General features: G+C 39.9%; 1 protein-coding gene across 13 annotated transcripts in view; it reads right to left on the minus strand.

Annotated features, from left to right (window-relative positions):
• Positions 1-14,418, minus strand: part of MCF2L (MCF.2 cell line derived transforming sequence like) — a 156,765-nt gene that overhangs the window by 49,395 nt on the left and 92,952 nt on the right. For all 13 annotated transcript variants that reach the window (XR_004238425.1, XM_032100515.1, XM_032100524.1 and 10 more), the window contains one exon: positions 8,331-8,445. Coding sequence is in view for 12 of the 13 variants with exons in the window: in XM_032100515.1 (XP_031956406.1) it covers positions 8,331-8,445 (115 nt within the window). In the remaining variant the exon portion in view is untranslated. The remainder of the gene's footprint in view (positions 1-8,330; positions 8,446-14,418) is intronic.

A 14,418-nucleotide genomic window follows, 5' to 3' on the forward strand; every position in this document is an offset into this window, starting at 1 on the left:
TGTCTGCTGGACCCTGATGGACTTACAGGCTCAAAACACAGCATTACCCCAACACTGCTGCCTCTGCTTTCAGAGCACAGTGGTGGATCTATGCCAAGGAGACTGGCCAGGCCCAAGCTGTGGGAGCCCTGTGCTCTCCTGTGTCCCTTGCACTGAGGTTTGCTAGCTCCAGCAACATCCATGCCATGCTGCTGCATGTCCTTCTGGTCCCTACCTAAATCTAGCTCATCATGCTTTGCTGTGCCCACACAGATGTGAACCCACTGAAAGGCTTAGCACACACCTTTCTCTTTCAGTTTTCCAGTGTTATCCCAAACAATGGGGAACTGGTATAGCAAACAAGGAGGGGTCTACCAGAAGCTTAGCAAACCCTAACAAGTGAGCTTTTGAACTGTCGGACACCAACACTTCCAGAGGTCATCTCGTTCTGTTCCATTACTTGGACAGGATGGCTCCCTAGTTTCCTACACCACAGACTACCAAAAACAACAGGATTTTTTAGAAGGCCACGTGATGTTCAAGCATTTGTAAATCTTCAGGAATCTCAAAGAAGGGGACACTCTCCCAGCCAGGAAACTGACGGACACCTTTCAAAACAGGAAACTGCTGAACATGCCAAGTTAACCTGAGTTATGCTCAAGATCATGCAGTAGAACAGAAGGGCGTTACAAAGAGAAGCTGTACAAGGCTCTGGCAGAATACAAGTAAAAAGGTCCATGTATCATGTTTAATCAGCAATATGGGACTCAAACAGGCCATCAAAAACTGTTCTGAATTTTCTAATCTACGCTACTTCTTATTTCTCCTGAAAGGGATTTTGGGTTTAAGACTCACTTTTACACTTTTAAAATATTAGCTTTCCAATCTCTTGTGACCACAAGAATTTTAGCTTGCTTTCTTTGTTCAAAGATGAGCCTATATGAGCAGCAAAGAAAAGCATTACAACTATATTCTTTTGTTCTCAGAAACAGCATATTGTTTTCTAATTGCAGTAGAAACGGCTGATTAGCCAGAAGGAAAAACATATGTTGAAAAACACTGTCTAGTTAGGTTTTTTTAACCACTGCAACTATCTATTAATTTCTTTCAGAGCAAGTTTTCATGCTACTACCCATAATTGGTAAATTCATATTTCAACAATGTATACACAAGCTAATAAAATACATTTCAAGAAACAGATATGATGGAGAGAAATTAAATATGAGTAACACCTGCTTTCAAGGTACACTGCAAATCTTAGAAGTCTATTTACTAGGATCAATAGAAAAATGAAAAAAATACTTTCAAAACAAAGAACACTGAATGCCCTGAAATGCAATATGAAGTGTAAAGTTGGCAGCTATTTCAGAAGCCTTTTGCAAACCTGAATGCAATATTCTTCCTTCAGCCTCAGTAAATGTGTGATGTAAAAGGTACATTGCACAGGTGCCTCTCCCACTGTACAGTAAGAATTATGGTGTTTGGAGGTTGTTGGTTTTTTACTCAGCAAGAGAGGACAACCTTGATCTGCATGGCCTTTTTTTCCTACTGAGCTCAGCAGTCCTCCCCAAAGGACTCACAGAGTGAAGTAATAGGAGACGTTCTCTGCAGAAAGAGAATCAGACCAGCTACATGGACATTACAAAATCTCAAAATATCCCAAAAGAATGCAAGACATGGCTGACTGTCCTCTACTGAAACCCAGTTGAATTTAAAGTTGTCACCTCTTACAGACACTTTATCTAGAGACATTACCGTAATCAGCAACTCCCTCGATAAGAACTATTAATTCATGCAGATCAATATTTACATGTTAACTATTTGTACCAATTCAGCACTTCAGTTAAACTACTCTTCCTAGAAAGTATTGCTTTACGTACTGCCATGGATTCTCCTACTTGGGTAGCCTATGTATCTTTCTAAGACAATTCTCACCTTTTTAATACAACTTTATCTTGTATTTCAAGAACAAAAAAAAAATATTACCTGCTTATAGGAAAAACCTGCTTCAGAAGCATTACACACGTACCATTACAACACGTATTTCACTACCAAAACAGAAGTTATAAAAGCATTAGCTTTTACAGTAATCTTTTTTACAGTAATCTTCCACTGACTATTGTACTCATCCTTAATCCATTGTTTTTTCCTGACAAAGCAGCGACCTTTCAGCACACACAGCACATGACTGTTGTCACACATTATGTCAAGAATTTGTATGGAGTATTTTGAGATTACTACAAATCATATGTTAGACATCGTATTTTATCTCGCCATCTATAGAACACGAATTTACCTTGCAACATTAACAACACCCACCTGAAGAAAATGGTTCAGCTCTCTGCTTAATGATATACAGTTGCACCAAGGTTAACTGAGTATCTTTAAACTGAGATGAGGTATTCCCTTTCCACTGTGTCCTTTCTTAACATCCTCATGTATCAGGCATGCTAATAACTTTACTATTTACACTATTCTACTCCATGATCATCCAAGTTGATAGCATGCAACTTTTAATAGTTCTATTCCTAAATGCAAGGTGCCCCACAAGACATTTATTGTTTCATGATTAAAGTTTACTGTGAAAAAGACAAGAGAAAGTTCACATAGAAAAAACCTGCGAAACCCAGTGTTTACATAATACAGAATAAGGACACCATAAGAGGTGACAAGGTCATGTTTATCTATAAAATTAGAAGGAATGAAAAGGTAGGTTGAGAGGTTTCAGTTTTTCCTCTTTCAATGAAGTCCTAAGCTAGCCTTCTTTCACTTGGGAAGAGATCTTGAAAACCTGAACTCACTGCTAAGATTTATTATACCAGTAAATATATTATTAGGTGAACTCTACTGCAGAGCACAGAAAGGTCCTTTCTTATGAGGCTCTTAGTAGCTCCTTACTGTCATCCCCATGAAATATAATTTCCCTTAACATGCAACTCCAGACAGTCAGACAATGAGGTTTGAGTTACTGCTGCCAACCCCTTGCTGTGATCTTGTACAGGGCCAAGTAGCACAAGTAGTTTTCTGAGGAACTGGGAAGGCTCCAGATGTGTCAGTGCTCTACAGTCTGTGCTCTTAGCAAAGTCCATTTCCCCTTAGTCTGTCAGAACAGCCAAAATACAGAGTTACATATCTGATAAACTAAATGGCAATAACTTGGGAGAGCAGTCCACGCATAAAAGCTGTGGGCTACATTTCCATCCTTTCTGTTATTCTGTACTCCTTACACCTCTTTAACCAATTTACAAGCTAAAAAACCAACTGCCTCCACTTCCCTCAAAAGCAGCTTCCAAAGCACCTAAAACAGTATTTGATACTAAGATAGCAGGAAAAAACTACAACATCTTTAACAGCACTAGAAGTATCCCAATTCAAGAACAACTGCAGCACTGCCCCTCTTAGGGTTATACACATATCAATATATATAACATATCAACAGCAAAACATCCTTCATAAGGGGATGTATGCTAGCATCTGGCTAGTGTCATTTCTGTAGTTTTTCATTTCTATAAACCTGCACAAGGGCTCACAAACACAATTTTACACAGTAAGCTTCTAATATTGCTAGTGAAGATAATCAGATAAGCCCTTTGAGATTCTGTTGATTCTCAGACACAAAAAGGTTGCACGTTTATCAGGATCTTAACAACAGCATTATTTTTACAAGATTTGAAATTGAATTGTCGTCACTTTAAACCTAGAGAACTGTTATATTCACAGTAGTGAATATCTTAACATCTAGACAGCTGGTCTATCTCCTTTGTTTACAAAGAACAGTCATCTCTCTCTAAATACTTTTGAATTAAAGAAACAAGAAAATCCTTGAAGAACAGCTAGACTTAAGGAATGACCACTTCTAGCTCAATACTCACAGAATAATTGTTGTCAGGTAGGAGCAACTGACAGAAAAACCTCCAGAAAATCTGCTCCTGTCAATGTGGTGTGCTGGGATGCCTCTCAGTGCTCACCCACTATACCAGACACTGTTTGTTCTGATCAGAATTTCTCACAGGACCCCCACTCTGTGCCGAAGTTCAATGGGCCACCATGAAGTGCACCACCAAGGACTTTCAAAAGGAGGAGCAGATGTGAATTTAGTATATAATTATTTGCAGAAAGAGTACCCAAGATAAGATCAAGGGATGCTTAGCACCATGCAGTTTAACCACCATGAGGATAAACAAAGAAAATGCAAAAGCTGGCTTTTAGCTTCAGAGTTTCATTCCCTGATAAACTAGGGATTAAGAAGTACAACCAGGAGGGGCTGGTTACATCAAGTACAATTTGATGAGGGTGCACTGTTGGCGCCCTCCCCCTTGCCATGTAGTCCTGGGAGAGAGGCCCTGGGGAGACACGGGGTTTCCCTGCCCCTGCTCAGCCTCGTTCCCATTGGTTGTTTTGTGTTCCCCTGCGCGGGCAGAAGGACCCTCGGGTCCCGTGATTGCCTCAGTTCCTTGGCAGAGCCCCGGCCATGCGGCTGGAGAAATAAACATCTCTCTGAAATATCTACCAAGAATCGGTCCATATATATTTCTTTTCCACGGGCCTTGTTGTTTGATATGCGTGTTGCAGTATCTGCACTGTAACAAATGGTAGAGAAATGCTGGCAAGACACCGATCCCTAAGGACAGAAAATTTGTGAGTAAAAACCACTCTAGATCTCTTTTCTCGCCTTGGTTTGGATATTCTCTCTAAATTATGGAGGAACCGTGGAAAGACTCTTGGCTCTCAGAGCCGCATATGGACATTTATCTTAAACTTGAAAAGATTCTTGAACAACAATTTGTAAATTTTAGCTTAATTCAAGCTCAAAAGGAACTGAAACATTTCCTTTCATGGTTGTTTAAGAACTTTTTCTACGTTTCTTGGGATTTAATTCTTACCAAAGACTTGGAATACCGTTTGGACACAGTTAATTTCTGAGTCAAAATATATGCCAATGGAAGACTATTTTCGTGAATATTATTTAATTACCGAGACTGTTGAGCAATGTCAGCTGTGTCCTGGCGAAGGGAAGCCTGGCTCAGGGACCATGTGGCCTCGGCCACGTGGACTGAGCGCTCTGTGAGCAGCAGCGAGGCAGTTCCCGCATGTGGGCAGAGCGGCGTGAGCTGCAGTGTCGGCAGCGGAGCGAGGTGCAGCAGGAGCGGGGCGAACCGGTGGTGCCCGCCTGGCCCCCTGCAGCGTGCGGTGGAGTGAGCCCCGTGAACGCCCGACCGAGAGGGGCGGCGGCTGGCGGCAGTGAGCGGAGCCGTGCCTAGCTGAGATGCACACTGGAGCAGGGCGCGGGGGAGTCGTCGCTCGGGGGCCCGGCCGAGACGTGGGTGCGGCGCCTGGCAGCGGCAGCGAAGCTGAGAGCAGAGGCAGCGGTGCACAGGCCCGGCCCGCGCAGCCCTGAATGTGACCCCAGGAAGAGCGTGCAGGCATGAGCAGCCCCGACGGCTCCAACGCGGGAGTGAGCGAAAATGAAAGTGATACCAGGAATGCAGTGAGACAGAAAACAGCAGCCACTCGGAAAAAGGAAAAGATCACCGTAGCTAAAGTTTTAGGAATAGTAAAATTGTATAATGTTAAACAAAATTACGGTTTTATAATGAAATGTGACAGCCAAGAAGACATATTCATTCATGGAAATGCTATTAAAAAGAATAACCCTGAAAAATGCATCCCAAGCTTGGGAGATGGAGAGCTGGTGGAGTTCAAAACTGAGCAAGGTAGAAAAGGATTACAAGCAGCAAATGTTACTGGGCCTGGCAGCATTCCAGTCAAAGGCAGCCGTTATGCAAAAAATCCCAGCAGCTTCCCTACCCACAGCCTACTTTCCCCTTTTACCCTATACCCAATACCCTCTCCTAAATTTACCCCATCCCTGGTTTATTCCTAATCCGTTTTTCACCCCATGGCTTCCCTATACAATTCCCTTTCCCTACAACTCCTCTCTGATGCTGAGGGGGGGATGAAAAGGGGGAGGGAAGAAATTAAACCCTCTCCTGCCTCAGTTTCCCCACAAAGCATGCCCAGAGAGTCCTGTCTCCCTTCGGTCAGCTTTAAGATGTTCCAGAGAATCTGTTAGGACATTTAAAGACTCAGGAGGGTGGCTTGTTTTGTTTTGAAACCGTCCTTGTTATCTCATGTTTACCCAGTTGTTTTCAATGTTAAGTTTTAAATCTCTTTTTGTTAAAAATAAACGGGTGAAATGTTGGGGCCCTCCCCCTGCCATGTAGTCCTGGGAGAGGGGCCCTAGGGCACAGACACGGGGCTTCCCTGCCCCTGCTCAGCCTCGTTCCCATTGGTTGGTTTGTGTTCCCTGCGCGGGCAGAAGGACCCTTGGTCCCGTGATTGCAGCAGTTCCTTGGCAGAGCCCTGGCCATGCGGCTGGAGAAATAAACATCTCTCTGAAACAGCTATCAAGAATCGGTCCATGTATATTTCTTTCCACGGGCCTCGTTGATTGATATGCATGTTACAGTATCTGCACTGTAAGAGTGCACTTCATCTCCTGCTCCAGATCCTTGCCAAGGACATCAGACAGCACATATGTGTACAGTTCCCTGAGGAAGTCTATCTCCAGATAAAACATCAGGCATTATTCACCTATCTTTGAGCAAAATAATCCAAGCACTTTCTTACCCACCCAGCAGCCCACCTGCCAAATGTAACAACTCAAAGTGGATAGAAGAATTCTTGGCGGGACTAAGTTGAAAGTCTTGCTTAGGGTGAGGCAAAAGACCTGCACAGCTTTGTCTTGTTGATGCATCCAGTATCGTCATCACGGAAATAGGCTGGTCAAGCATAATTACTGTTATTTAATTCATGCTGGCTACTCCCCATCACCTTCCTCTTTTATGTGCCCAAAAGTGTGTTTTAAGAGGACTCCATAATTTTCTCACAGATCAAAGTGAGGTTCACCAATCTGTAGCGCTTCAGATCACTATTCTTATCCTTTCTGAACATGAATGCAGTATTTACCTTACTTTGGTCATCATGGTTTCTCTAATCTCAAAAAGCTTTCAAAGATTATAGAGAGCAACCTTACTACAACACTGGTCAGTGTCCTCACCACTCTCAAAGCAGCTCATCTTATCCCGAACACTAGATTTGGGTCAAGATTTCTCAAGAGATGCCTTATTTTGTCCTCAGCCATTGCTTGTCATTCATGTCCTCTCTCTGAACACATAGGCTGGGGAGACACTCTCAGAGAAGACTTAAGTGAAGAACTCAAGTGGCTCAGCCTCATCTGTGTTGGCTGCTACTAACTTGCCCAGTCCATTCAGCACAGGTCCACATTTTCCTTGTTTATTCCTGTACTGCTAAAGCACTGGAAGTTTTTTCGAGTGATCCTTGATGTCCCTTTTTTCTTGTCCCTCAGCTCCAGGTGTTCTTTGACTTTTTTGACGCCATGCCTACATGTTTGGACAATGTATCTACATTCTTCCTTTGTAGCCTGTCCCCGCTTTCACCTCCTGTATGCTGCCTTTGTAGTTCAGCTCAGTCATAAGTTTGCTTTCTGACAGTGGGGTCAGTCTCCTGTTACGTCTATTCACATTCCAGGACGTACCATTCTTGTACTTGGAGATTGCTGTCCTTCAAAACTTGGCAGCCTTCTGCAGCAGATTTACGCTTCAGAACTGCCTTCCTTTGTATCCCACCTACCAGTTCCTTGAATAAGCCCAAAATCTGCTCTCTTGAGGTCTAGGGTATGTACTTTATTCTGCTACTTGCCTTCCTCACCCCCATCAGGATTTTGAGCCCACTCTTTTGTTTCTTAACAGACTGTCAACAAAAATCATGATGTTTATTGAGCAGCCCACTGATAACACTACTGTGCCCTCTAAGCGAGTCAGAATTAATCCCTGAGCCTGCTTTGCACCCTCAGGCAAAGCTCTGGAAGTCTGCAGAGACTACACATTCAGCTAAGCCAGGGAAACAGCTCAAGTGCTGAGGACAAACCTCTGTATGTAGCTACAGAGTGTTCCCTCACTGAGTAATATCCTGAGCAGAATCCAGGAATTAGCATATTCTGCCAAAATTATACATGTGTTCAACTGAAACACTGAATATTGCATTCTAAGACACAGTGAAGACCAAGAGGACAATGTCCATGATGGAACCTATATCCATACATACCAGGAAATAATTTTCTGATGAAATATAAATAGCAGTACATAATTCATCTAACAACTACCCTAGACAGCTGTCACTAACCAACACTTCCTGACACTACACCATAAGCTTAATTTTCATTTTCTTTAATTAAATACTAAGCCTGACTTTTACACCACATGTAAGGAATCGAATGTGAAAAGTCCCTTAGCAGATAAAAGGTTATTTTCTTCTAGACAGGTGCTCACCTCGGAATGCTTGTCAGGTAGGTAAGGACATTCTGAAACTCTTTTTCAGGGATCTCGCTGAAAGCTGGATAGTCTGGAAAGGTGATAACAGGGCAGCCATCTCCCCCTCTTCCACCTACAAAAGAAGCAGCAAACGTGTTTACATGGAAGTCTCTTTACCTAGACTGAAACTTCCCAGTAATGAAACAACTGTATTTTTTCTCCTTTTTTTTTTTTTTTTTTTTTTTTTTTTTTTTCCCCCTGCTGGGCTCATGTGTGGACAGTTTATTCTGGACAGTGTCTCTCTTCTTCAGTGCTTAGGAAGTTTTATAGAAGGAAATTTGTTACACCACATTAGATTTTTTCTGGACAAATGCCTTGGCACCTGTGAACAGTTCTGACACCAGATGGCAGTGCAACTTTCTGCTGGTAAATGTCAATTGCATGTAAGTACAACCAATTGGGAGAAAGAAATCAACTAATTTAAAACCAAAAAAGTTAATTCAGAATTAAGTAGGCAAATCCCCATCTTGAACTGAACTCAACCTTCTTACCATGCAACATGCCCCTACTCTGCTCAGCTGGCTGTTTTGCTTCCAGGTTGGTGAAACAGAAGGGGAAGAACATTAAAAGAAATGGGCGTAGGTGTTTCAAATGAGATTTCCCATTCCTAGATTATGTACAGAAGGTAAGGCAGAGCTGAACAGCTACACTGCAGTAGAGCTGCTGCTGAACTAGATACCATTATATGTATCTTTCCTGGCATTTGCACCACTGGGTAGAATTCACAGACACAATGCTTCTTCATGGACTTCACACACATTCTTACATGCAAAATGTAATTAGTTCTTTTTAAAGGCATTCTTAATGTTTCATGTCTTTAGCAAGTATATATTCATAAAGACAGGTAGGACAAGGGGCTTGCTGAGCCCTTGCAACTGCAGGAAGTTAATTGTTCAGGGGTGGCAGGAACACACTGCTGGGAAGTTATCTTTGCTTCACAGTTCAAGAAGAGAAGAAAAACAAAGAAAAATAACAAGGATATTTTTTCCAGCCTGGAGATCTGATAACTGTGCAGAAATCAGCATTAAATTGTATTAACAACACCAATTATGAGAGCAATGGTGATTTGTGAAGATTATTACCCACTTTCAGTGCCTTTGCATCTAACCTCCCCAGAAAAAGAAATATTTGACCTCAGATACATTTGATAAAAGAAATCACAACTTCCCTCCAAACCACATGTAATTAGAAGAGCTCAAATAGTATCTTTATGTTAATTTGTGGTGAATCTGATTTTCATTTACCAGCTTACAGATGGCATGGTGCTCTCACTGTGAAGCTCTTGGAATCAAAATACATGAAAAAATAATGTGCTCTGGATGTATTTAAACAACAATAAAATGCAGCTATTATGCAAATATCACAAGTTTGCAAACATGACCTTTATGACACATCCAAATATGGCAACACTGAGTCAAGGGAGCTAATTTTAGCTATACAAATATTCACAACACAAATATAAGTTAAGGCCAAATTTGATTTTATTGGTTTTTGTTCTACACAGGCTCTTATGACTGAAGCATTTTCCTCTCTTGTTAAAAGCATGATAATGATTATTTCTGTTGCTTATGAGGTGTTCTGGTCTCTCTAGAGTATCTATTTTTAGGTACAATCATACATTATTTGTGGTATCTTCATTGGTTACTTGCTTTGTTCTACTTAATTTTTATAAATAGGACATAAGAAACAAAAGAACAACAACAATAGACTTGCAGGACATGTCCTAAAAGCAGAAGCCTGGACTATGACCTTCAGGAAGTTCCCAGACCACCACCGACTGTCAAGGGCAAATAGAGCCATCCTGCCTGGACACTGCCCACCAATTTTCAGTTTCTAGTATAGTCATCTGTGTTTATCTTGGGTGGAGATGACTCTGCCCTGACCTGAGCTGTTACAAGGTTGTTCTTCACTGACTATCTTTTCCTTCAGTGTTTCCCTGCTGGGACACTTGAGCACAGATATACCTTCAAATGCTCCTTAACTGCTTTTGCCTATCAGAACCCTGCTGCTCAAAAGAGTTTAGGGCAGAGTAACCTGAAATGCTACACATAATAAGTTCTGTAAATTTCAGCTTTAACAATACTGACTTACAGAAGCTGCTCTCTATATTGTAACTTTAAATAGATGGCCATCAAGGGAAGACAAGTCACTCTAGCAAAAGCAGTCACTGCTTTAAAGGAAGCATTTATGAGAAAAGGGCATGGGAAATAAAACAAAGTAAAAATCCTACATATTAACTGTGTTTGTATTAAATAATAGAAAAAGCAGAAAGTGAGTTTACTTTTTAAAGTGTCCTTTATTTCTTAATTTATCTGATGCAGCAAGAAATTATTTTTTTTCCTTTATTCAGAATCATTGTTTTCTTCTTCATTTTTCTTCACCTCTGCAGAAGCAGCATTATTAAATGTTGCACTGTTTATTATGTTGAATAAACACAGTTCATTAAATTAGCTGTGTAAAATGTGATTTTCTTCTTTTCATCCAGAAGTAAATCAAGCCACAGAACTTAGGATGAGGAGATAAAAAAGAATTTTAGGAAGCTAAGAGGGGTTTTATTGTCGTTGATTTTTGTTTTAGTGGTAGGGAAAGCATCCAAGTGACAGAACCCAAACAATTTCACTTCTCTTACCCTTTTTGAAACACAAGTTTAAGGCAAAAAAATTCAAAAATCTTATTAAAACCAATTCCTATAATAATCTTCCAGCACCTCAGGATTATATACACCTGATTACAAAGAAAAAAAAAAAAAGACACAGACTTAGATGAATCTTTGAGTGCTAAAACTCATGAAAATAATTCAAGGTGTGCAGAGTAATTTTCAAAATGAGTTACTGGAATTTTAATCACTATACAAAAAATTAGTAATTTACCAGCAATATTTTAATAAATTCAGGTCAGTTGGTACAGTGACCACATCTAGCTACCCCAGTCCTAATCATTGGAAAATCACCTCTTTCACATTCCCCTCTAGCTCAGAGTCCTGAAATTCCAGCTACAGCTGTTGAACAGCCTTAACTGATTTGCTGGACAAGTTCTGTCCACAGAGGCACACACAAGCCTGCTCTCCTATTTCTAATCTTATACAGGGATGCACTACCAACTGGAATTTAATAGTTTTATGTGTTTTTAAGACAGTCAAGTACCTGAGAGCATTAAGAGCATTTTCTTAGTCTAATCTTAGCCTTTTATTTTTTTAAACATAAATTTCTGAAAGTATAACAAATCCCCTTATTTTTGTTTAAAAAATTATGAACACTGTTCTGGCTCCATGAATGTCAGATTGAATGGATCTAGTGAAAGATGCCTTTATCCATAGCAGGGTAGGGATAGCCTAGATGATCTTTAAGGGTTCCTGCCAACCCAATCCATTCTGTGATTCTATGAAAATGCTGAAATACATTCAGCGTAATTTCTCTATGAAATATTAAACAAATGCCACTTGAGTGCCAGCTTTAGATTTTGTTTATTGCAAAGAGCAGAAGACAGTGGACAGCATCAGTCCTTAAGTGAGTGCAATCAGTCTGCAGACATTTTACCTGAAACAATTCCCAAGAATTTCTTGATGCTTGTCTCATAACATGCAGCTGTAAGAAACATTGTGCAAGTGAGAGGATTATTGCTTTCCAGGCTATAAATGGAAACACCATAGAAGTACAGAGGACTGAAGCTCATTTCAGCAATTAAATAAAATAAAAACACCATAGCACTTTAAACTAAGCAGATCTGCTTCCACCCTACTTCCATGAGATTCATTAACAGAAAACTTTGCTATCAACTCAGTTATACATGACTTCAGCAGCCTATTTACATGAAACTTCTTTAACAGATTTAGTATCAAGCAAAACACAAATTGCCTCCATAAAATGGAAATTTTTCAGGGGATAAACCTCTACAATTCTAGCAAAGCCCTGTGAGGTAGAGCTCTTCTAAACAGATCTACAAGTCTAAGGTCAGTTTTTACAACAGCGTTTCAGAGAAACACGCATTTTAAAAACATTGAATTGCACTAGATCCACAGGTTAGGCAGCAAAATTACTTAACTGTGCTTAGAAAATAGCACTTCATGTTCCTAACTTCTGAACACAATTAACATCAGCAATAGCATCAGGTACTAAAATTATGTGTACCCAGACCATCATGGTCTTGTGGATGAAAAGAGTAGAAAAAATATCCATGGAAAACTATCTGTGCTATCAGCTGGTAAATGATGAGACTGGTAAAGTTTCCTTAAAGTTCAGGTGATTTAACATTTATTCTTTATATTCTGCTACATCTAACTTTTCCCGTCACAGTTGCTATCTCTTCTGCATCTTTTTTTTTTTTTTAATTAAGCAGGTTGGGTGATAGAGAAGTGCTAACCCAAGGAAATTGCACAGTATTTTAGAGAAATTCTAATCTAGAGGCACGTTAATGACTTGGTATCTAAGAACAATCTCAAATTAGACATAATTAATATTGTTTTTAATTTTAAAAAGCATTGTCAGGAAAAATTGCAGAACTTGTGAATTGTACAGTTGCTAAAAACCACACACACAAGTGCACAGGCACACACAAACACAAAGAAAAGGGTAATTCTCCACAACCCTGTGAAAGACTTGCTAGCTATTTGGGGTTTTGTATGGACAGCAAAATTTGGTGGCAGCAAAAAAAATTGCCCAGACTTACTTTCAGGAAGGATGAGTAGAAGATTTTGTAATGTTTCCCTAACTAGTCTGCTCCCGTTTGCATAAAAAAGGTATTCCCAAAAGTACTCTGACCACCCCCACCAAAAGGAAGTAAGTAGTTGGATATAATTAGATGACAGAGCAAAGAGTCTTCTGGCCTGATTCTATAATGCAAATGAAATAGTATTTGGACTATGAGAAAAAATATCATCTCTATGTTGATCAGTGCGCACACACAAGATCCAAGAGCATTATCCTTGTTGAATGGCTCAGTCCTACAACTTTAGTTCAAAAGACCCTGCTTAAAAGTAATCTTGTTTGCAGTCCTGTCAAAAGTGAAGTCCTCACATGATTTTGAGAAGGGATTACTTCAGATTTTTTTTACTATTGTAGTGGTTCAGCTATTATGCTTGTACATTTTTGATAAGGAATTTCTCCTTTCTGCTTGCATAAGATATTTAACTGGATAACTCAGTATTTGAAATTACATGTAGACTTCAATTAGGGAGTGAATAAAAGCTTCACTGCATATCCTCTGCAAAGAAAAACAGATTCAGGAGGAATTTATTAAAATGTTCTTTTCTTGAGATGAGAGCGAAGTTTTACTTGTTTAACTTCACAAGCTGCATCTTGTCCAGGCTGATCAGCAGCAAATATACTGGCTTAAAAACTGGATTGCAATAACTAAATTTGCATCTGAACATACTTGAACTGGAAATCTCTTAGCCAAGGATTCATTTTTTCCCTTTCTCTTTTTCTTTACTACATTTTTGGTTTGATTTTTAAAAAATCTCTACAGACAGTAGGTTTAGCACAGTGAATAAAAACAATAGTTAAGCTTACACCTGTGCAAGGCAAAGACTGATAAGCAATACCTCTCCCAATGTCCATACACAACATAGATACTGTCTATATTATATCAGCAACAAAGTAGCACTTCTTGTGCTATTTTGTTGGATATTTTGTTGCTATCAGTTGGATATTTTTAACCAACTGTTCCAGTGGATCTGGTACAGGATCCACACAGAAATGCTCAAACATAATTTTACAGACTCAGCAGCCAGAGCTACTTCAATGGGAACAGTTTGATCAGTGAGGTGTTGTCAAGTCATTTCCACAGAAGAAAGCAAGAGCACATCCAAGAAAATAAAGTTAGACAAACCAAAAAGCTTACTATTTACAATGATAGAGGTATAAGCCTATATGTTTAAATTTATAAATCAAAGGTATAAGCATTTTGAAAGCTAGTATCAATGTTAAATTTTTCAATGGCAGGAAAAACAATGAGGAATCAATAGACAAAAATGCAAATAGCATGAACTCATACTTGTATTTCCTTTAATGGAGACACTTTGAAGTTGTTCAACGCATAAATAGGCATT

This window comes from Corvus moneduloides, chromosome 2, assembly GCF_009650955.1.
Source record: "Corvus moneduloides isolate bCorMon1 chromosome 2, bCorMon1.pri, whole genome shotgun sequence".
Lineage (NCBI taxonomy): Eukaryota > Metazoa > Chordata > Aves > Passeriformes > Corvidae > Corvus > Corvus moneduloides.